Here is a 23084-nt window from a genome sequence, read left to right on the forward strand (position 1 = left end):
TCCCATTTCTATGCTACATAAACACATGACAACAGAAGGGATATTAGGGAAGAAAACAGGCCCTGCCACTCACTATTCTGATTCATAGTCTTGCTATAAATGTCAAATGCATGTTCCCTTACATTTTTACTCTTTAAAATACATTGAGTGACCTGCAAACTTAGGAAATAAATAGATATAAATATGGTCATTAGACCATTTATACGTATGTTTTCTGCATAGCTGATTCCCCAGAAAAGCAGACATATTAACTTGTAGATATTATATTAGCAGATATTACTCTGAAAAAATGTTAATGCTGTCCATGACTGGGGTTAAATCTTATGAAGGACCACAGCATGATAGCACTACCATTTTCAGATGGTTGGTGTTCTCCAAGAATTATACACTATTAGCTCTTTCCATTGAATGCCTCTATGATATTGAGTTCCTGTGCCTGGATTCCTTAAAAAACTAATAAAATAAATGTAGCTGCCCTAGCAAGTTCACTGGCTCCAACTATAGCAAAATATTGCGATAAGCTGAGTGGTATAGCATTAGGTAAGTTACCAAACAGCAGTAAGAAATTACTTCTTGCCAGAAGTTCAAATAGAAAGGGAAGCTCATTCTGGCTGCTGTCATAAAAGGAGTGATGTCTATCGATGATTGAGCATTTTCATCACTTGCACATGTTCAATTTCCCAGGGAAGAGTTTCACTTCCCTGGTAAGAAAAAAATAACCCTCTCTTGACATTCAATTCCTTCTGTTATGAAGGAAGTCAGACTAGATCGTAATTGCCTTTTCTACCTCCAAAACCCACGATAACATGGATTTCATAATACTTCTTTGGAAAAAATACCTCACTTGGTAAACAATGCGACCGCAAGGCTGGAACTGACTCAGCTCAACCTTTCTACTGACACCTCTTAGGACCAAGACACCAAGTAGCTTTAACCTTGATATGGAGTTTCCTTTTTGGTTAAAACAAAAAAGAAAAGGGAAGGCTCAAGAGTCCCAAGCTCAGAGCAAATTTTATGCAATTTGGAAAAGTTTCAACTCTCTTTCAAACAAGAGGCAGAAGAAGGAACAACTTGAATGTGAGAAGCTATGGAACTAATACTAAGATGTGCAAACTGGAAGGTGACTTCAGTTCCTGCCTTTTCCCCTGTCATCATAGAATCACAGAATGGTTTGGGTTGGAAGGGAACTTTGAAGATCATCTAGTCCACCCCCTATGCCTTGGGCAGTGACATCTTTCACTAGACCAGGTTGCTCAAAGCCCCATCCAATCTACCCTTGAACACTTCCAGGGTTGAGGTATCCACAATTTCTCTGGGAAGCCTGGTCCAGTGTCTCACCATATTCATAACAAAAAAAAAAAAATTCTTCCTTATTTATTGCTTATCAGAATCTGGCCAGCGTTTTTTTCTGCTCATCTACGTTGGCCTAAATGATCCCTCCCTCCCCCTTCTCCATCATCTGTATCTTGCATTATGGTGTCTTCCTAGATCAGGGGTGTCAAACTACTCCTACATTTATACGGTCCTAAAATGACATTCAGCCCTTTGAAGGCAACCGTGAGGCAGGTGTGGCCCCTGGTGAAAATCAGTTTGACACCCCTGTCCTAGATTTTTCTTTACCTTTAGCTGGGTCTACATTTCTTTTAGTGAATAGCTACAGTAAAAACTGCCTCTTTAAACCTGAAAAGCAATTTAATAAAGAGAAGAAATAACCAAGGAGAGGACTTGGTTTAATTCTGCAGTCTCTTTTGTCCATCTACCCTCCCCTAATTCCTCTAGTTTCTGGGATATATAGCTTTCAGTGCAGAGAAATAACAATATCTACTTTTTTGTCACTTTTTTCAAATGACCTACAGCTGCTTTCAATGGAGATTGGGCCAGGCTCCATGGTAGGCAGGACAGTACACACAGAATGACAGAATCACAGAATGGCTGGGGTTGGAAGGGACCTCTGGAGATCATTTAGTCCAACCCACCTGCTAAGGCAGGTTCACCCAGAGCAGATCACACAGGAATGTGTCCAGGTGGGTCTTGAATGTCTCCAGAGAAGGAGACTAAACAGCCTCTCTGGGCAGCCTGTTCCAGTGCTCTGGCACCCTCAAAGAAGTTTCTCCTCATATTCACATGGAACCTCCTGTGCTTCAGCCTGTGCCCATTGCCCTTCATCCTATCATTGGGAACCACTGAAAGGAGTCTGGTCCCATCCTCTTGACATCCACCCTTGAGATATTTATAAACACTGATGAGATCCCTTCTCAACATTCTCCAGGCTGAACAGACCCAGTTGTCTCAGTCGCTCTTCATAAGGAAGGTGCTCTAGGCCCCTCATCTCCTTCGTAGCTGCTGCTGGATTTCCTCCAGTAATTCCTTGTCCTTCTTAAACTAGGGAGCCCAGAACTGGACACAGTGCTCCAGATGTGGCCTCACCAGGGCAGAAAGAGGAATAGGGTAACCTCCCTCGACCTGCTCATCACACTCTTCTTAATGCACCCCAGGATACCGTTGGCCTTCTTGGCCACAAGGGCACATTGTTGAATCATGGTCAACCTGCTTTTGACCAGAACTCCCAAGTCCTTTTCTGCAGTGCTGCTTTCCAGCAGGTCCACCCCTAACCTGTGCTGGTGCCTGCGGTTATTCCTTCCCAGGAGCAAGACCCTACACTTGACCTTGCTGAACTTCAACAGGTTCTTCTCTGCCCAGTCCTCCAGCCTGTCCAGGTCCTGCTGAATGGCAGCACAGTCTTCTGGTGTGTCATCCCTTCCTCCCAGTTTGGTATCATCAGCATACTTGCTGAGGGTGCACTCAGTCTCTTCATGCAGGTCACTGGATGACCAGGTTGAACAGGACTGGACCCAGTAGTGATCCTTGGGGAGCTTCACTAACTACAGGTCCTCAACCAGACTTTCCACCATTGATCACAACCCTATACACACACTTTGAATCCATACCCAGCGAGAGCTCTGTCATACCCAAGCTCATTTTGGTATTTTATATTACCCCATAACTTTAAGTTTGGTGCATAGAGTTCCAGGTGTATGTCAGAGCACAGTCCCAAATAGCCAGCCAGGCTGGTATGACTCTGCAGTTCAGCTAAAGTTCAGAAATCCTTAAGCCAAGAAGAGAAGGGAAGCATTACTCTACCCTAGCTGCTGGTAACATTCATCTTGGTAGGCAATTTCGGCATTTTCTATGCCAACAATTAAAATACGGAGCTCAAGGATCAGATCTCCCTGTTGCTCTGTGCCTGCCATGAGTATTGAGCACGATTCCCATTTGTTCTCCTGCTTCTCCAAGGCACATTCAGGACTGTTTTCTAGTATGGCATCACTTCATACTGATTGGGTTGGGAGTACTGAGAGTACCTTATGATCCATCCCCCGAAGATGTTTCCCCTGCAAGGGTAGCTCCCAGTTCCTCTGTGGCAGAATATGAAATTGAACCTACATCTCCTCCTTCTTCAAACAGTGCTATCACCACCATACGGGTGGTAAGAAGTGGATGCTACCTCCAGTTACCTGATTCTCTTTTTACCACTGTCTTCTGTGAGAACCCTGCTGCTCTTCAAAGACATCCTTCAGGTCCATCTCTCCCAAAGGAAAAACTGCCTTTAGGAGCCCACGTAAGCTGAGAAGTGAGCTAGCACCATGGTCTGCAGAAGTTTGAGCTTCCACCTTCTTATACATAGACCTCTGGGGAAGGATGTGTTGGTGGGAAGTTTAATCTTGTGTAAACTTCAGCTCGCAGCCCTCGACAGCAGTTCCGGTAATGTAGTTCTGCACTTGCAGTTGTCCCTTCCATGGGGATTCACCTGTGTCCCCATAGGGTGACCTTCTTGCTCCTCTCCCACCAGTGAGGCAGCCTCTCTCCTCCCCAAGCCGCTGCTTCCACCCAGCGGCAGGAGCTCTGCAGGTTCCCCATGCTCTGCTGCGAATTCCCCCGCCAGTCCTGCACACACGTGTTTTACTCGGCAAAGGTCAGTAAAGGGAAATTCCCTCTCCAGACTTTTCAGCCTAGATGTATGCCTTTCAAACCATTTCTTAACATTGCAGACCATAAAAGTGGGTTACCCACATCCCTGGGGGACACAAACAGAAAAGCTCTGAAATACGGAATTCCAGTTACGCTTTAAAAAATTTCCTAAGGGGAAGCAACATTTTCACCTTTCTCTGCAGGTGGGGGAATTCAGGAGGAATTTTGAACTGGATTCCCAAAATACAGAGCAGACATTAGGAGACTGCATGGGTTGGTGACTGGCTTAAGTTGGTTTAAGATTCAAAACAGACCACCTACATCAGATCCCACTGGTATCATTTCCTTGTGGTCTTGGGTTAATCAGAGATGGCGGTACCTGCCATCCGTGTTCCTCAGGACAGGAACCAATGCCTGCTTTTTCAGTAGCATCAGAGCAACAGGTCCAAAGCAAAAGCATATTCCAGAAGGTTTCATTTAGGAGAAACATAAATATTTGAAGTTCAGTTCAAAGATCATTTATAGTCTTAAGAAAATATATGTAGCGTGTGTACTCTTAGAGTAAACTTAGGATAAAAAAATCTTATTTAAAAAAATAAGCATCTGATACCATTATAAAAAGTCCTCTGCAATATTAGTTGACAAAAAAAAAAAGCACACAACAACAACAACCAGTTTTTCAAGTAGTCTGAGAAGGCATGGGCTGTCCTTTAAAGATGTGTTGCATTTGCCAGGAAACATGCTCTGTTAGCACACTGAGGGATCCCACACTCCACTGTGTGTCAGTAAACCTGAACAACTACAGAATGCACTAAGCACAGAAATGCATAGGAGCAAACATATTTTAACACATACCTTAAGCAGATTTCTGCTACTTTTACTGCTTGCATTTCCTCTTCTGTGCTCTGGCACATTCAGCATTTACTTACTTATTATTCAGTTCAATTAAGCTAGGTAAGATTTCCTTGCCTAAATGTATAAATGTATTTTACTGAACTGCTATCTTGCTCTTACAAAACTATAGTGTCAATTGATTAGAAAGCAAGTGACACAGTTAATAATAAAAACAGTAATTGGGATAAAATCGAGAGAAAATATTTGCACTTCAAATAGTAATAAGAATCTCTTCTGGTATAACATTTCTGATGAGCTAGGGATGAAAATATAAAATGGCAGACAACATCATCTAACAAAAACCTTTTCTGAAATTTAATTGAAATTACCATATTTAAATATCGAAGAATGAAAATGCATAATAAATCTTACTACACTGAGGATGCAAGTAATAGGCTACATTCCTGGTACTATTCTGTAAAATTATCTTTAACTGCACTTGTACAGCAGAAAATATTAAACTCAAGGGACTTTTCAGCTTTTACATTCTGCTATTTCTGTATAAGTAAAGCAATGGCAATCATGCAGTTACCTACTGAATGGAGTCTTTTGAACTGGGAAGACAAGAGTATTTTATTTCAATTCTGACAGGAAATCAGGATGAGTAAAATAATAACCATTTGTAACCCTTCAGGGGCTTCTGAAAGGGCTTTTTTTTTTCTTTTTTTCTCTTTTGGTTTTTTTGTTTGTTTTGGTTTTTTTAAGATACTGTTTGTCTCAACTTTTTGTTGTAGTAGGCAAAGAACTCAGTGGAATTTCATCTGGAAGTTCCAGCAAGAAACAGACACATCGGGTCAGAAATTAGAAAGAAATACTTTCTTCATGGAAGACCAAACAAGGGGTCTTGAAATTATGTCCAGATAAAGGGGATGACCATTCCAGCTGCCAGTTCAATTACAGTCTGTAGGCCAAACTGCACTAATCAGAGGACAACATCTGGACACCTACAATTGTTCTCGAGATAAGGACAAGGGTAACTTGCAAGTTGAGTTATTGCAAATGAATTTGAAAAATAACTTTTTCTCCTTTTTTTTTTTTTACGTGAAATTCAAGTGGACTGAAAGTTCTGACACTGGCTTTGTATCTATCCATGATTTAGGTCCACAGAATTCAAATGAATTAGCCAAGACATTTTTATACGTAGAACAAATAAGCCATGTAAAAATACACATTTTATTATGTACATTTAGAGGTTAATTTAAATTAATACACTTTTTCCTTCTTCAGCTCCATCTTTTGCCTCAAGACGTTCTGCTGCTGCTCCCAATTTTTCTTCAGAGACCTGCATAAACATATCAATTTTGTTATTTTTTTTTTTTTAATTATTTAATTGTCCTTGATCCTGGAAACCCTCCCCTCATACTGTCACTGCAACAAGAAAGGACAGCCTACAAAAACAATTATTGTCTACAGAATTAAACAGGCTGAACGACAAGCATCTTCAAACTAATTTCATAGAAAAATATAATGGGTTAGGCTCTGAACACATCCTTGGCTAACAAGTTTTAGTAAACATACAGTAGTTTGTTTTCCCTCTCTCTTGCCACACAAATAATTAAAACACTTAATCTGAAGGCTCCAAAACATCCGCTGTTTAATTCTTAGTAAGATTTCCTTGATAGTGAGTCTGGTTGTACGTGGTTTATAATATTTTATAATTATATAGTATTTATCTTAAAAACTTGCCTTTTCCATTTATTCAGTCATTATAAGGCTTCTCTTCGATAAGCACATTTCAACTTTGAAACATGGGTTGTTTAACAAAAGAATGTTTGCAAGGAACTCTTTATTTTCTGTGTAGGCTTTAAACAGGCAAAAAATATTCAAAATAGTGCCTTTATGCCCTTTACTGAAATGGCATGTCCTTTCCTCTCCAGTAACTTCTACATAGGTTCACCCAGTGGTATTAGTTTTTATCCCTGCATTTATTTGTAAGAAACATGTTCACATGTGTTCACTCAAACCTGTAGCAGAAAACTTACTATTACCTAACATCTAAATAGATGTAAACACATTATTACAATTGTTAGCTTTCTCATTTAATGTTCAAGATTAAAACAGGAAAAAATCATTTTAAATTTTATATACATATAACACCAACATTAATTCTAGAGATGAATTTGAAAAATACCAATATAGCTTAAGGTGGTAATTAACAACAGCTTATAGAGATTATTATAAAAAGTGCATGGGATTCTCAGAAGCAGACAGCTTCAGAGTCATAGGCAGAAGGTCTGATATAATTTGTTCTGGGTTTTTTTAACAGTAAAAATTACATCAATTGAATAGTGTATTTTTTAAAACAGTACAATCCATTTTAATAACCAGACTTCAGAAACAATACTAGCACATCCTCTACTACACAGCAGTGACATTTCCTCTGCATCCAACTTTTCTTCACCTGTGAACACTTCCATTCCTCAAGATATGTTCTTGAATACATTACCCATCTCTAATCATTCAAATCCTCATCTGTCATAGCATATCTTTATATTTGGTAATCTGTACTTCACTCACCAGTCTCTTTGATCTTTCCAGCAGTTTGTGCCACACCACATGATGAGCCTGTATTGAATGTCATTAAATAATATTACTGCAGGCATAAAAATATCATTTAATAGATTCTGACAAATGTATAGAAATGATGGCACAAAGCTACAACAATTCCTAATTCAGATGCTACAGCTTACTATTTCAGTGTCCAATTTGCCAGCATTCCTTTGGAGGACTTGAATAAATGTCTGCTGATCGCATCCATTAATTTTGTGGAATTACTGAGGAGATAGTGGGCAAAAATGGGAATTAAAATCTCATTATGAGAAAGGGTACACAGAGGTGAGGAACCCTCTGCCCACTTGTCCCTTGAAAACTTGACCAACTGAGACAAAAGCACATGTGCAACACCACAGATCAAAATCATGTAAGTCAATAGAAAGGGCAGGAAAGACTCCTGCCTCCACCTATAGTTCTGCAAAGCCTTTGTTTAAGACTGATCAGTGCTAGGACTTATTTTGTTACTGTTGTTAAGTTTTACTCTGGTGTCATAACAGACTTGGAAACAGTATCCTTTGTCATAGGGTCTGCTTTTTCCTGAATCTGAATAAACACTGTCAGCAGTCTCAATTCCAGAAGATTAGCACCCACAACTACCTAAGACAAGGCAAATGAAATATCCATGCATAACTGTAATAACACTTTCAGTACTGAAAAATAACATCAACGGCTCTCTGATGCAAACTTTTCTAGTTCTGATTTGACATTCACAATAGTTCCAGGAAAACAAATTCCAAATATACAATGCAGCCATCATCATGAGCCTCCCCTTTCTGCTACTATTCTCATCTCCAAATTACAGTTACCAGGACAGCATATAATAAAGACCAGAAAGTAAGCCAAATGCCCTGACTTGAGGGAAAATCTGTAAGAAATACATTAGTTACCTTCAAATGGATTGGCAGGGACACACCCTGGAACCTCCTTATCAATTCAGATTGGTTAGTCTGAAGATTATGGGCTGCCGTTATCTCATACTGAAAACAGAAACTTGTCCTTGGAATATGAGGGCCTTCACTAACATCTACGAAGTCACCAAACCTGATGGGATAGAGAAAAAACCCTATGTCAACTATATTCGGAGAGAAGTACAAGCCTATCTGTTTTGATTTTTGATTAGCAAATTCCTATCTACAGAACAGATTAAGGAAAATTCACACAAATCCCAAACCAAATCTAAACAAATCCCCAGTTCAGCATTTCTAGGTTTCCTGAAACAAAAGTAGAGGTGACATAATTTCCTGAAATGAATTTATGAAATGTAAACCTCATGTCTAGAAAGAGGATCCCAGGTTTAACAAATCTTTGAGGCCATATTGGCTTCAAAACTAGGATAACTCTGTCATTCACCAGAAAAAAGGTTTGTCTCCAAGACCACGTATTTTCCACAGTACAGCATGTACATTTACAACTTGCACAGGTTATTTCCCTTTCAAGTCTTGGAAAACTGCAAAGCAATTATGAAAAGTGAAAGACAAAAAGATGTACAGCAAAAGAACATTCAGAACAAATCTCTCCCAGAAATGAATAGGTGAGGCCATCTTCCTTCTTATTGAGCAAACTAGAGAGTGGGAAGAAGGAGGAAAAACAGACAATTTAAATATCTAGAAAACTGAATATCCTGCACTAGCCTAAGCTGGTCACAAATTCTTTTATTTGCCTGTGATACAATACAAACCTCCTGCCTCCAGCCTAAGAACCTTGTATCTTACACTGTAGCCCAGGAGCCAGCTCCATTCTCATCTCCAGATCTACAAGGCAGTAGCTTGTCAATTAGGAAGATCTTGACAACTTTGGAAGAAAAATCCACTCTACAATGCTAACTCTTGTTTTCAAACAAGTATTTGCTTTGTATTTTAACCTATCAAGCTCTAAAGACTTACTTGGATTTTATGTAAATGCATTTAAAGTAGTAAGACTTCTCTGGCCCTTACCACCTTTAACATAACAAGAAACTGAAATGTAGAGGGATCCACCAAGTGTTAAGTATCACAAAACAAAGGTTGTATAAAGAAAGAAAGAAAAAACAAACAACAACTTCAGACAGAAATGAATACAAGTGACTTCTATATTAAAAACCACCACAAGTAACTTACTCTTTTCACTTGTGGAGAGTACTTGCAATATAATCAAACCTTTCAATGAATCGCTACAGAATGAAACTTCAGTTTTGCTCACCTATGTAATGTTACAATTCCTTCTGCATTCCGAGAAGCTTTCTGTTCTATCATATCCATTTTGTACCTGAACATGACAAAAGAGTAGATTAAAAAAAGTCCTAATCTTTAACATCTAGTTCTTGTAACACTTAAGCAATTGATTTAAGGAACATTCTTAAAAGTTATGCTCGTATTCACTTGAGTTTTGAAACAGGTTTAAATTTGTAATTTTATATGACAACATATACTGGTATGTTCCATAAAGTATGTCTATGTAATAGGAGAGGCATGCTCTCTCAGCAGTTTTATTCAGAAAGATAAAATGAACACTTTACTTTCAGGTCATGCGTAAGACTAGAAGACACTATCAGATCTCCTAAACTGATTTTATTCAATGTGCTTCCTCAACAGCTGGTCATCTGCAAGACAACAGTGTTCTTTGCTCTTTCTACTACACACACGAAATGTCTAAAGCTATTATCAAAAGTTAGCTTCCACCTGCTGTCAATGCTTGCCAGCCAACACAGCAAGGAGATGCTAGTCTGTATGTCATATCAATATCATCTTTGTTCGTAAGCTAAAAACACTAGTTACATTTGCAACTTTAGCTTCAAGCATTATTTATTTTGGTTCACAAAATGATAAATTATCATTTCTTCCCACCTCTCTCAACCACCAATAAGCTGTGGACCAGAGAATTTCTATCCCAACAAACTGCTTAAGTGTTTTTCCAGTCAAGAACATTGGAGTGTTTTAACAAGCCTTCTTTTATAGCAGAAGCCGGAGTATTTTCCCATTTTCCCCCTGCAGAGCTCAAAAACTGCATTTCTTCAAATCTTCATTTGAAGATACCAAGACACGAAAAATCTACATTTCTTTGAATATGAAAGCCTTTCAGCAAAGGCTGAGTAACTAGCACACCAAGTCTAACCACCAGAGCCTTCACTTAAAAGTAGTGAAATCTTGAAGGTCGCTATTAAACTACGAAGTCTACGGTCTTTCCATTTGTCACAAAACTACATCCAGTAAAGATGCCTGGTGTTGGCCTCTGGAGAGAACTAAAAATGAAATAAGGTAGAGTGACAAAGAGAATGGAAGCATGTTCACTCGAGTAGTGGGAGAAGTACCTGTTATGCTGAAACATTTCACACGCTACTTTTGCTTCAACGTGCAGTGTTTCAAATGGCAGGTCTTTACTAATTAGCTTTCTGGCGTCCCTTGTAAGAGAACGGAAGTTGTCCTAAAAAGAATTGAGACATATAAAACTGCCACCACTGTTTCACAGCTGTTCTGAACAGACAAAGCATAGGAAACATTAAATATTAGTCAAAAAATATGGATCATCTACTATAAATCCAAAATATAAGAATATTGCTGTAGGATTGTAACTCTTATTATGTATCTATACAACAGATTGCTAGAGATCACCACTGTTAGCAAGACAGGTTCACTAACCTGGAATAGTGCCAAAGATGGTACTAAGGTTCCAATAGCCATGCCAACTATTTTGGAAACTGTATTTCAGACTAGAGCTACTCTAGCCCCATACACCTAAAACCTGTAAGTATTTGGAATACAGTTCTAACTTTAATTTCATCTGAAAGGAACCCAGTTCATGTGCTCTGAGACACTTCTGCCATGAAAGCCAGTATGTGGTAAATGAGAAGATTAGTTTCCAAAAAATACTCCAGACCTAAAATAAAATACTAGTGTAGATATACCCCATGGAAAGAAAAAAAACCTCATTACTCTCCCCTTTTAAAAAAGGACCATTGAACAAAGATCAAAGTCATATAACTTTACAGGAAGACGTTATTGTGCTTACATTTGTTGGCTTCCAGTCATTCAGTCTATTGTCCAAAATTACATCATAACAGAAAGCTCCAGAGATCACTGCAATTCCATTTCCAAAGAGAAAAATATTTATGTTTGTAACAAAGTACCTATTTCATTGCCATAACACACACTTACAAATATATAAAAATTAATGAGAAGAAAACCCAAATGATATCAAGGAAGCCATCATAAAATATAAATTTTCTGCTATGATTACAGAGTCAAATGGCAGATTAAACCTGTATCACGTCACAGATCACACAATCACAGAATGTTAGGGATTGGAAGGGACCTCAAAAGATCATCTAGTCCAGTCCCCCTGCCGGAGTAGGAACACCCAGATGAGGTTACACAGGAAGGTGTCCAGGCGGGTTTTGAATGTCTCCAGAGTAGGAGGCTCCACAACCTCCCTGGGCAGCCTGTTCCAGTGTCTGTCACCCTTATTGAGAAAAAGTTTCTTCTCAAATTTAAGTGGAACCTCTTGTGTTCCAGTTTGAACCCATTACCCCTTATCCTACCATTGGTTGTCACCGAGAAGAGCCTGGCTCCATCCTCGTGACACTCACCCTTTACGTATTTGTAAATATTAATAAGGTCACCCCTCAGTCTCCTCTTCTCCAAACTAAAGAGACCGAGATGAGAAAAAGTTGTTACTAACCCTGTTCGTACTTCAGTAGTCTTCCAACATGATGTACAAATAATTTTTAGTAACTCAAGTGCTCACAAGGTTATGTTTCAAATTTCACAGAAACACATCACATCTTCTAAATACCTTACTTGTGTAATTTCACAATAAAAAGGTTATGTCCTTACGTTACTAACTTAACCTATGAAAACATAAGTGGTCCGAACTCCAGTTGCCACACGGACCAATTTTCTGTACTTTGGTAATGAAATTGTTTTCAGTGTGATTGCTATAACTTGAAGGCTACAACAACAGCAGGTAATACGCACATCAGTAAGTGCCTTCAACCATTGAGAAGAAGTCTCTGACTTTTTTTTGTAATACTATTAGACACCCACTTAAGAAGCAGCAAAATACAAGGCAGTCAATAGAAAACACTTATATCACCTGGTACTTCTGGAGCTTTAAGGAGATTAACTGAGTACTCATCCTTGAATGCTCGCTTTAAAACACATGCCATGATCATGGCACAGGAACGCCAATAGGCCTATAAAGAGAATTTCAAAACACAGATTTATTACGTAGAAGCTAACAACCCACACTAGAAGAACATCAGTTACTCATTCCAAAAGAATACCAGTATTTAACTGAATTAGGCACAAACCTAGCTCTCAATCCAAGTATTACTTTCTTTAGTACTTAAACTTCTATTTGGAGATGATTAAAACATCAATCGAGAAAATCAAAAGTGCACTTAAAATGAAATCCAGATGTTTCCCTGGAGATATCTAAACCTGAAATCATAGAATACAACAACACAGGCTGAAAGGGATGCGTATACATCACCTAGCCCACACACTGGTCCAGCTAATGATAACTGTGATGTGCCAACCGACTATTAGAAAATATTTGAGCTTTCATTACAACAAAGTTCACGAAAGCAGATGGACATGAAACTAAAAGCAGCATACAAAAGCGAGTGGTCATAATCAGGGTCATCTACAATGGGATAAGATGCAGAGTTACCTTGTTTACTTCCTCTGGATCTTCATCTTTGAAAGTAAGGAACTGAATTTCACATGATTTGGTCAAGGGTCTGTACATATCCCAGACTTCACCATCCACAAGAGCTAGAACAGATTTCTTGCAGTGCCACTCACTTAAGTCTAAAGAAAGTGGAAAAAGTATTATACCACACAATTATTAACCATACTACTCACAGTCAGCAGTTTAGACTCCTACATTTGTAACAACAAATGGCAAGTTTCACTTTTGTAAATGACTTAGATGACCTGTAAACAGAGCCTCCAAAACTGAACTCAGTTTTCGCTGATGTATTTTAGTACAAATGCATTTTAAACATACCAACTACCAATATTCTGAATGCAAATCTGTTACGTTGGTTATTGAAATGTTAGTAATGATAACGTTTGAAATTTGGACAACAAATACTTCAATTGTCAACACAATCTTCATCACTAGTGGTACAACATTAGTTTAAGAGACCATTCACTTACGCATGGCACAATTGTACGGAGTAGACAAAGCTTTGTTCATCACAAACACAGTGCCAGGGTGCGATTTCCCAGTGTATTTTACTTCAATTTTCTCAATTCGTGGATACAGAGACAACTGCCTCTCTTTCTCTTTGGTAAAGAGCTCATTACGCATTTGAATAACTTCTTCTGATGTCAGTCGAGAGACGGTCTGCGTGGAGATGAACCCTGGTAAAAGGAATGACCTAAAATAAGTAAGGAGTTTTCAAAGCCTCTTTGTAAGATTTTGGGTCCTGAAGGCAGGAAGACATGCCACTACACTGCTAATCTATGTCTCAATACGCGTGAGGCGAGCGCTTCAGCAGCCCTCACTGCCCACCCACTGTCATGCCAACATGAAGTCGCTACAGAAAACACTTTTTTAAGCAAGGGAAGCTCAGTGCCGTTCCCCGGCTGCAAAGGCACTCCCCTCACACAGGCCACCGGGCCCTGCGAACCTGCCCGCCCTGCGCCCCAAGGCGCCCGCAAGGCCAGGCCGGGCCCCTCCAAGCCCCGGCGCAGGACGAGCCCGCAGCCGCCCTCCTCCCGCGTACACCCGGCGCCGCGCTGCGTCCGCGCCCAGCCCGCCGCGCCGCAACTCACGCCGCCCCTCCCGCCCGCTCCGCAGGCCGCGGGCGACCCAGCGCGCCGCCATCCCCAGGCCGAGTCCCGTCGACCCGGTGCCACCTCCCCCGGCTCCGCCGGAAACAGCGGCGGTGGCAGCGCGGTTCCGCCGGCTTCTCCGCCCGCCGCCGCCAGACGGCGCCGCGGGGCCGGGGCTCGATGCGAGGCCTGCGCGGCAACGCGGGGTGTGTGGGGCGATCGGCGACTGCCTGGAGTGCAGCGGGGAGCTGTCCGCTCCCGCCACGGATTTTGACTCTCTTTGGAGGCCCCATTACATACTTATGAGACCTGCTAAGCCGTGGATACAACACGCAGCCGTTTTCTGTATCCTCAACAGGCGTCCTTACACTGCCTGGTAATATAATAGCATCGTTTTGTTTGGAAGCGACCCTCAGAATCATCGAGTCCAACCATAACCTAACTAGCACTAAACCATGTCCCTAAGACCCTCATCTCTACGCCTTTTAAACCCCGTCAGGGATGGTGACTCCACCACTTACCTGGGCAGCCTGTTCCAGTGCTTCACAACCTCTTCCATGAACTGTTTCCTGATACCCAATCTAAACCTCCCCTGGCACAACTTGAGGCCGTTTCCTCTCATCCTGTCACTTGCTACTTGGGAGAAGAGACAAACAGCAATCCTCCATGCTACAACCAGCAGCTTTTGGGTGTCCTTAAGCTGTATATCGAGCCATCTCGTCGAAAGGATCACGAATGTGTAGCACTGGGGTTACAGCATTAACACTAATAGTCAAAATATTCAAAAGGGTGTTTGGTGTCAGCATTCTCGCAGGGGCAGGGCTGCAGGCAGCCCCTCCAAACCGCAGTTCCTCACCACCAGCTCCCCTTGGCCACCACTGACCTCCCTGCCACCCTTCCCACCCAAAAGATTGAAGCCAAGCACAAACCAGTTACTGACCAGGTAGGAAAATCACGACTTGTGTTTAAATGTGTTAAAATTTGTGAAATAACTCAGGATTTGTTTCATTGCTTTACAGTTTAACTGATGGTGGTCTTCAGCCCAATCCCCAATTGGCGAAGATAAAAAAACAACCATCAAGACTGCCAGTATCAACGAGTGACCCTGAATTAGTGTCATTAGGAGCTAAAGGATGTAATTAAACTTGGCATTAAAAAAAATGTGTTAATACTGGAAAGTGCTGGTAACAGACAGAGAATTTTCCACTGTGGAAGCATGTCTACGGAGCAGTGGGACAGCTGGCTCCTCTTGCTTTGGTACCTGGCACCAGCTTCTCTGCTCACCCGGGCTCTCATCCAGAATACCAGGTGTGTGAGTACAGTAGCTGTTCATGCCCCTCATTATGTTATTTGATAGATTAAGATTTTCATCAAGTGAATCATCCTGCTTCCTCATTTTTTAAACCCAGTTACTTTTTAGCACAGTAGGCATATTGCAGGGCTACATACTTGCATGTGTAAAATGGTTTATAGCTTTGAGGTGAAAGGTCCTGAGAAAACACAAAGGTGCTATAATGATTTACATCATTACAGCTCAACTACACAATTTCACAGAATCACAGAATGTTAGGAACTGGAAGGGACCTCAAAAGATCATATAGTCCAATCCCCCTGCCGGAGCAGGAATACCTAGATGAGGCTACACAGGAAGGTGTCCAGGGAGGTCTTGAATGCCTCCAGAGCAGGAGACTCCACAACCTCCCTGGGCAGCCTGTTCCAGTGTTCTGTCACCCTCACCATGAAAAAGTTTCTTCTCAAATTTAAGTGGAACCTTTTGTGTTCCAGCTTGATCCCATTACCCCTTGTCCTATCATTGGTTGTCACCAAGAAGAGCCTGGCTCCATCCTCGTGACACTCACCCTTTATATATCTGTAAACGTTAATGAGGTCACCCCTCAGTCTCCTCCAAGCTAAAGAGACCCAGCTCCCTCAGCCTTTCCTCATAAGGGAGATGCTCCACTGTAGTGGCAGAGCCCCCCCCGCCCCAGGGGGATGGGGTTGTCGCCAGCCTGGCTGAGAGGTGAAGCCAGAGACAAAAGAAACTAAAGGAGCACCATTAGAAGGTAATAATGAGTGAGCAATCGCCGGACACATGCGTGCAGAGCGCGTGGACAGCACATGCAGCCTATCATGTTATTGTATAACACGAGTTACAACCAATCACGTTGTTGTAAGGCGCGTGGACAGGGCAGCTTTGCTATAAAGCCAGCCCGGTCTGACAATAAAGCGAACTCTGTGAACATCATATTGGTGTGTCAGGTTCCGTGGCTCGCATGGATAAAGCAACACTCCACTCCCTTGATCATCTTTGTTGCCCTACGCTGGACCCTCTCCAGCAGTTCCCTGTCCTTCTTGAACTGAGGGGCCCAGAACTGGACACAATATTCCAGATGTGGTCTCACCTGGGCAGAGTAGAGGGGAAGGAGAACCTCTCTCGACCTACTAACCACCCCGCTTCTAATACACCCCAGGATGCCATCGGCCTTCCTGGCCAGAAGGGCACAGTGCTGGCTCATGGTCATCCTGCTCTTCACCACGACTCCCAGGTCCATTTCCCCTACACTGCTCTCTAATAAGTTGGGTCATTCCCCAACTTATACTGGAACCTGGGGTTGTTCATACCCAGATGCAAGACTCTACACTTTCCCTTGTTATATTTCATTACACTTTTCCCTGCCCAACTCTCCAGCCTGTCCAGGTCTCGCTGGATGGCAGCACAGCCTTCTGGCGTATCAGCCACTCCTCCCAGCTTGGTGTCATCAGCAAATTTGCCAATAGTACACTCTATTTCCTCATCCAAATCATTGATGAATATATTGAATAATATAGGCCCCAGCAGTGACCCCTGAGGCACTCCACTAGATACAGACCTCCAACTAGACTCCACCCCATTGACCATGACTCTCTGGCTTCTTCCTTTCAGCCAGTTTGCAGTCCACCTCACTACCCAATCATCCATACCACACACCCTCAGTTTAGCTGTGAGGATGCTGTGGGAGACTGTGTCAAATACCTTGCTCAAGTCAAGGTAGACCACGTCCACTGCTCTGCCATCATCCATCCATCTTGTTATGTCCTCATAAAAGTCAATGAGGTTGGTCAAGCATGACTTCCCTTTGGTGAAGCCATGTTGACTGCCCCTAAAGACCCTCTTATCCCTGATATGCCTTGAGATGGCACCAAGAATAAGTCGTTCCATCAGTTTCCCAGGGATGGAGGTGAGAATGACCAGTCTGTAGTTACCCGGGTCCTCCTTCTTGCCCTTTTTGAAGACTGGAGTGACATTTGCTTTCCTCCAGTCCTCAGGCACCTCTCCCGTTTCCCAAGACTTGGCAAAGATGATGAAGAGTGGTCCAGCAATTACCTCAGCCAGCCACCATTTCTTCTATTAACATTTTATTCTATGGCGTGAGGAATCATTTGTGGTTAATGATCACACCACATAATTGTTTTGTTTTAAATAGTGAAAAAAAAAAAAACAAAACAAAGTTCACAATGTAGGGTATGAAAATAATATTTTTACACTATAAGGAGATAAATTCAAAATGTTCAGAGAATGACAGAGAAACAAACCATATTCTGTGATTCTGCTGAGGCCTTGAATGACAGGAATAAAATCCTATTTGCTACTGCACACTTTATTATATGTCTTTCTCTCTGTTTTAAATTGCTACTTTCTAATCTCTAAATCTTCTTTTGTACATGCATTTGCAAATTTTTATTCAGCTTAGTCTTCAGGAAAATGGTGGTAGAATACCTAGTCACTCCTTCCACTTACTTGGTGTCACTCTGGAAGCACAATGCAGATAAAAAGCCATCTGAGATTTGTATCACGCTGCAGACTACATGAGGAGCATGGCCATATCCCTCTGTCTTTGGGTAATCCTTGGATTAAAGACTGACAGTGCGAAGCTTTACGCCCCAATGGAAATCAAAAGACATCCAAAACTGCTGGAAATCTCACCCAGGGTTCAGCTGGCATCTCTACATCCCCTGGACAAAAGCAGAAAAGAGAGACAACATTAGCATAGGTTTGTAGTTAATTAAAAAGTTCAGTCTTCAAGCTTATTTTTGACTCGTGCTGGCACAGCTGACTTGCAACTGTAATACCATTTCTGTTTACTACAATATATTTACTTGAGGCTTCTGTGAGAGGGTAAAACCCCCTGAGTCCATTCAAACCCAATGGACTGAGCCGAGAGCCAGCTGGGGGTTACTCTCAGCTGTCAAACATGGCCCTGTCAGCAGCCTGTGGAGACATAAAGGCCAGCTGCAGTCCCCCAGCTATTGATACCTCACTGCCAAAAAAAAAAAGCTGCCCAACTGAGAAATATTCTGGAAAGGATTTGGCTGAATTCCAGTGGCTTTTAGCATGTCAGAACACTGAGCACGTTTGTGGTCCAAAAAGATGGGTAACAGAACTGTCCAAGAATAATTAAAAGGTACTGGTCTTCATAAAACCCTTTGACTTTCAGGAAAACTGTGGATGTTATTTTATAATGGCCAGAAAATGAGAGGTTGTCATATGAGGCAACAGGAACCCTGCGGTTGCTCTTATGCCATAGTATGTGACCCAATAGTAATACAGAAGTGACAAACCACAATGGTTTATCACCTCATGGTCCCAAAGCCAGGTCTGAACTCACTTAGAGATTGCTTCAAAAGCAAAACCAGCTTAAAAATTCCTGCTCTTCCCTTTACTACTCTTGGCTGTTTCTCACTGCATACGCTTTGGGTAGACAACTGCAGCAGCACTGTAACAAGGCACTGAACACAAGATCATCAGAGTGATACCGATTGCAGGATGAGTATTGCTGAAGGATTATGTTTTATTCACATTATTTCAGTGACCTGGCTTAAAGTACAGCTTCATATACTTGTTTCTGTGCACAAGTGAAATGGTAGCAGTGATCCATGGCCAGAGGCAACAATTGCTGTGGAAGACAACATGGTGTGTAACTACATCCTAAGAGCTGTATTCTTCATGCCACCATGGAGCAGCAGAACATTTTAAACACTGTGGCAAAATAATTATGAATCTACCACCATCAGCACAGTGGCTAACATGTTGCCCTCTGGTCCTTAGGCTGAAAGCATCCTACAATGGCATCCAATTTGGTGGATCTTTTTTCAAAATGTGCCTTTGGTTGCTACTGAGCTGTCTACTCAGTGGCAGCAGTCTTGCAAATTCACTTGGAAAAAAAAATGGCATTAATACTGTAGTTTACAAGTCAAAGATAAAATTATACAAGACATTCCAGAAAATGGAGAGTGGAATTCACAGAAAAAAAAAGCTACTGAGAACAAGTAATTTGTATTACTGTTATCTTGTTCTCTCCTCATATTTTGTGGCTTTCCTGGTTCAAGTTTGGCTGACACATCAGATTTGAAATATTCTACCAGTGTAATAGAATGTTCTGTCACAGCATTCTAGTCCATTTCATTATAGCAAGGGAAATAATCTATGCCATACTCTGGCTTTAAATAACCATTAACAATAACTTGTTGGATAAAAAGAATTTCTGATTTTTTTAAAATTTTTTTGGCTTATTTTGTCAAAACTATACTTGCTCAGTTCAAAGTTTCAAAGTACAAAACAAGCAGATAATCTGCCAGCTAGATCAGGTTTTTTCACAGACAGCAGTTAAAGCCGTTAAGGTGAAGCAATGAAACAAAATAACAAGATGCCACAGAAGAAGAAAGGAGGCAAGGCCTACTGTAACTAGGGGAGGGATAGCTGTTAAGGCAATACTCTGGAACATTATAAAAAGCTAGGTGTGCTGATAGTTAAAATTGTAGATATCAGCCTCTCCACCCGTTTACACATAGCTGCTGATAATTCTTCATACTGAAGAGCAAGACTTTCAAGTTGATAGATTCAATGTACTGCATGTCAGTAGCATGGGCACAACAAAAAATACACAGCACATTGACTAATGAGTTTCAGAAGAAAATATTTGTGACACAAATAATGAATTATGTATTTTTGTGATTAAACTAGTTATTAAATGGAATCTGGTTTAGCAGTTTTACAAAATAGTTTTCCATCAACTTGTCCTGTTGCCATACCCAGAATCACACCAGAACAGTCAGTCTACAGCTATGTGCTCCTGTTTTCAGCACTTACTAAAACAAACATATATGTTTAGTGTGCTCAGAAAAAAAGATGTGTACAGAGATTGAATGCTCAAACCATGGTACCGAGTCTCAAGTGGCATCACTGACGACCTCAAACGTAACGTTTCTCTTTCTAGAAATATGAAAAAAAATCTGTTTCTTCTTCTATGGAAAAATATTCAAAGATTCTTCTTGATCAAAATGTAAACAATGTAAATTCCAATAACAATCAGCCCTCCAGTTCTCCATATACATAAATGTACAGGAATGCTTATGCACAGGAGTACTTTTTTTCCTGTGTCTTTTACTTTCTCCCTCAGTGGCTCCAGATTCTTCCTCCCTGATCCTCTCATCATAACCAGGCACAGTTATCAGCAGCCTTGCTGGGCTACGTGTTATTATAGATCAGCTAAGAGACACTGAAAAGTTGCAAGAACTATTAACTTAGGAAAGCAGAGGAAGAAAAAAGTAGTTCAGAACTGTAATCTTTGATGCTTTCACTGACGTTTCACTCTGCAAATGAGAGATGAGCTACTCACAGATCATCACACACCCATACTACCTGCCTATCAACAGAATAAACAAATACGTACTTGCATACATGACATTAGGGTTACACTACTTCAATGAGTAAATTCAATAGGGTTACACTAAATTCAATGAGTAAATGTGAGATATGTCAGGTTTATGCCTGAATGGGATATATTAGGGCAGTATTGCCTTTCATTAAACTTCAGGTTTGTTTTTGTTTTGGTTTGGTTTGGTTGTTGGTTTGGTTTGGTTAGTTTTTTTGGGTGGTGCAAGGATGAATATTCATTAGCTCTCACATGGCTGTCTTCTAGTTGGTATGTGTAAACCATGACTGATGCGTGATTACATAGGAATTAACATCTTACTCTTCTAAGTTTTATTTTAAATGCCATCTTGTAGCACACTACTTTCCCACATCCTATGCATGGTTTTGAGAAGAGCAATTATAATAAAATTCCTCTCTCAAATATCTGTAATGTGTTCACATATTTACATTGCAACACCTTTGTAATCAAATTTAGAAGTTTTAATTTGTTGCATCTATTTATTTTATTATTATACCTCAAAGTTATTCTGGAAATCAGCATGCAAGGTGCAGAAAAATCAATCTAGGGCAATTTGGTTTTGTTCCACCTGCAAAATAAAACCTATTTTGAGTGGAGGAGGAATCACCAACAGGAGTATTTTCTTAATGTAGGCTAATTTATCTGTATTCATTTTTGTCATCTTATAGCTAAGAAAAATGAAATGTTCCCAAAGCGAAGAGTCAGAATTTTGGCCTATAGTGTTTCACAGAATTTTTTCAAATTATTTTTCAAAACTGTTTTTTCACAGAGCTCTTTAACAGAGTGATGGTATCATGACAAAATAGGTTAAGTTGTTTTGTTAGAACAGATTATCATCAGCACTCCATATTTGCAATAGAAAATTTCATTAAAAGGAGAAAGAATTCCATTGCAATGCAAGAATGTAGATTTATCTAAAATATTATCTAACGAAATGAGGGTAACCTTTCAGTTTATGAGTTACTGAGATCATTAAGAAGCATCTGAGTCTTGAAATCATGTTGCACTTCCACACAATTCTTAAAGGCTTTTCTATACAAAGAACTTAACTAGAATAGTTATTACAAAATAAGATAGCTATTTTTGACTGGCATTCTGTGTGCAGATGTTAATCATAGACTATTTTTATTATTCTAAAAAGGACTCTCTATGGAAAGCTCTCCAAGAATAACTGTTAAACTGAGCATCTCAAATGAATTTTTCCATGTTTGGCTCTATGTGCTGTTTAAGGAAAATATTTTTACTGCATTTAACTTTAAAAGATTAAAAATATGGATAGTAGTCTTGTGCTCTTCTAACAAAGTACTTAACAGTATTTTTAAGAATACCATTTTTCAGCAAAGTACATAAAGAAAAAGTATATATACTAACTGAACTATATGCATTACAACTTTTTTCCAATAATTCTGTAAATGCATTCAGAATACTCACATGTAAATGCTGGTGTTTTCTGCAGTTGTGTAAAGCAAGTAGAGAAACCATGATCTAGATGTTGCTAAAACAAAAAAAAAAAAAAAAGGGGGGGAATGTAAAGAAACTGTGAAAGTACTGTGAAACTGTACTAGAAAGAGTCAGAGGAATGTTGGGGAGACAACCCTGTACACTGGGTATTTGCTTCACTTGCAAGTGAAACAAAACACTGAAAAGAGGAAAATAAATAAATAAATAAAAAAGCAACTGTACTCTGACCTCTTGCTTATACACATTTAAGTTAATATACTGTGACATGAGTCTTATTAATGAAATCCAAATTAAACCCTATATATAAGTCTATGTATTTGGACCTGAGTATTCACTGTGGTGGAAGGACTATTGCAGTAGCCTAAACTTGATCCCATCATGTAATGGTTACCTTCTCCTCATGATGCATCTCTTCATCCTCCTCATCAATTCATTGTCATTACATCAGCTTTAGCAGTCATCTTATGCTGATCCTTAATTTAATCCCATACTGCCATTTCTTAACATTCCGCACCTCTAGATCTTTTTCTACCAGGCTCCTCCCACACATTTAAGTTTCATATCAACACAAGGTTTCTGTCAACATGTGGCTTTAAACAGTAAAGCAGTGCAACTGAAATCAATGAAACTTTGTATATGCTTAAAGTTACAATGTGCTGGGCCACATGAAATAGATAACTTTTCTGTTGCCTCTGGAACGGTTTTGATTTTATTAAACACATGTCACCATTATATG

The 23084-nt window shown here is 40.3% G+C and overlaps 1 protein-coding gene across 1 annotated transcript; it reads right to left on the reverse strand.

Moving 5' to 3' along the window:
• Positions 1-6017: 6017 nt before the first annotated feature.
• Positions 6018-14268, reverse strand: MRPL39 (mitochondrial ribosomal protein L39). Its single transcript, XM_065842923.2, has 10 exons — positions 14175-14268; positions 13554-13760; positions 13063-13202; positions 12484-12583; positions 11401-11468; positions 10703-10815; positions 9595-9660; positions 8304-8457; positions 7381-7428; positions 6018-6145 (listed from the first exon to the last, which is right to left on the reverse strand). The coding sequence occupies exons 1-10, from the start codon at positions 14224-14226 to the stop codon at positions 6062-6064; spliced, it is 1032 nt and encodes a 343-aa protein (XP_065698995.1). The 5' UTR covers positions 14227-14268; the 3' UTR covers positions 6018-6061.
• Positions 14269-23084: the final 8816 nt, after the last annotated feature.

Source organism: Patagioenas fasciata, chromosome 1 (genome assembly GCF_037038585.1).
Source record: "Patagioenas fasciata isolate bPatFas1 chromosome 1, bPatFas1.hap1, whole genome shotgun sequence".
In the NCBI taxonomy this organism is placed as follows: Eukaryota; Metazoa; Chordata; class Aves; order Columbiformes; family Columbidae; genus Patagioenas; species Patagioenas fasciata.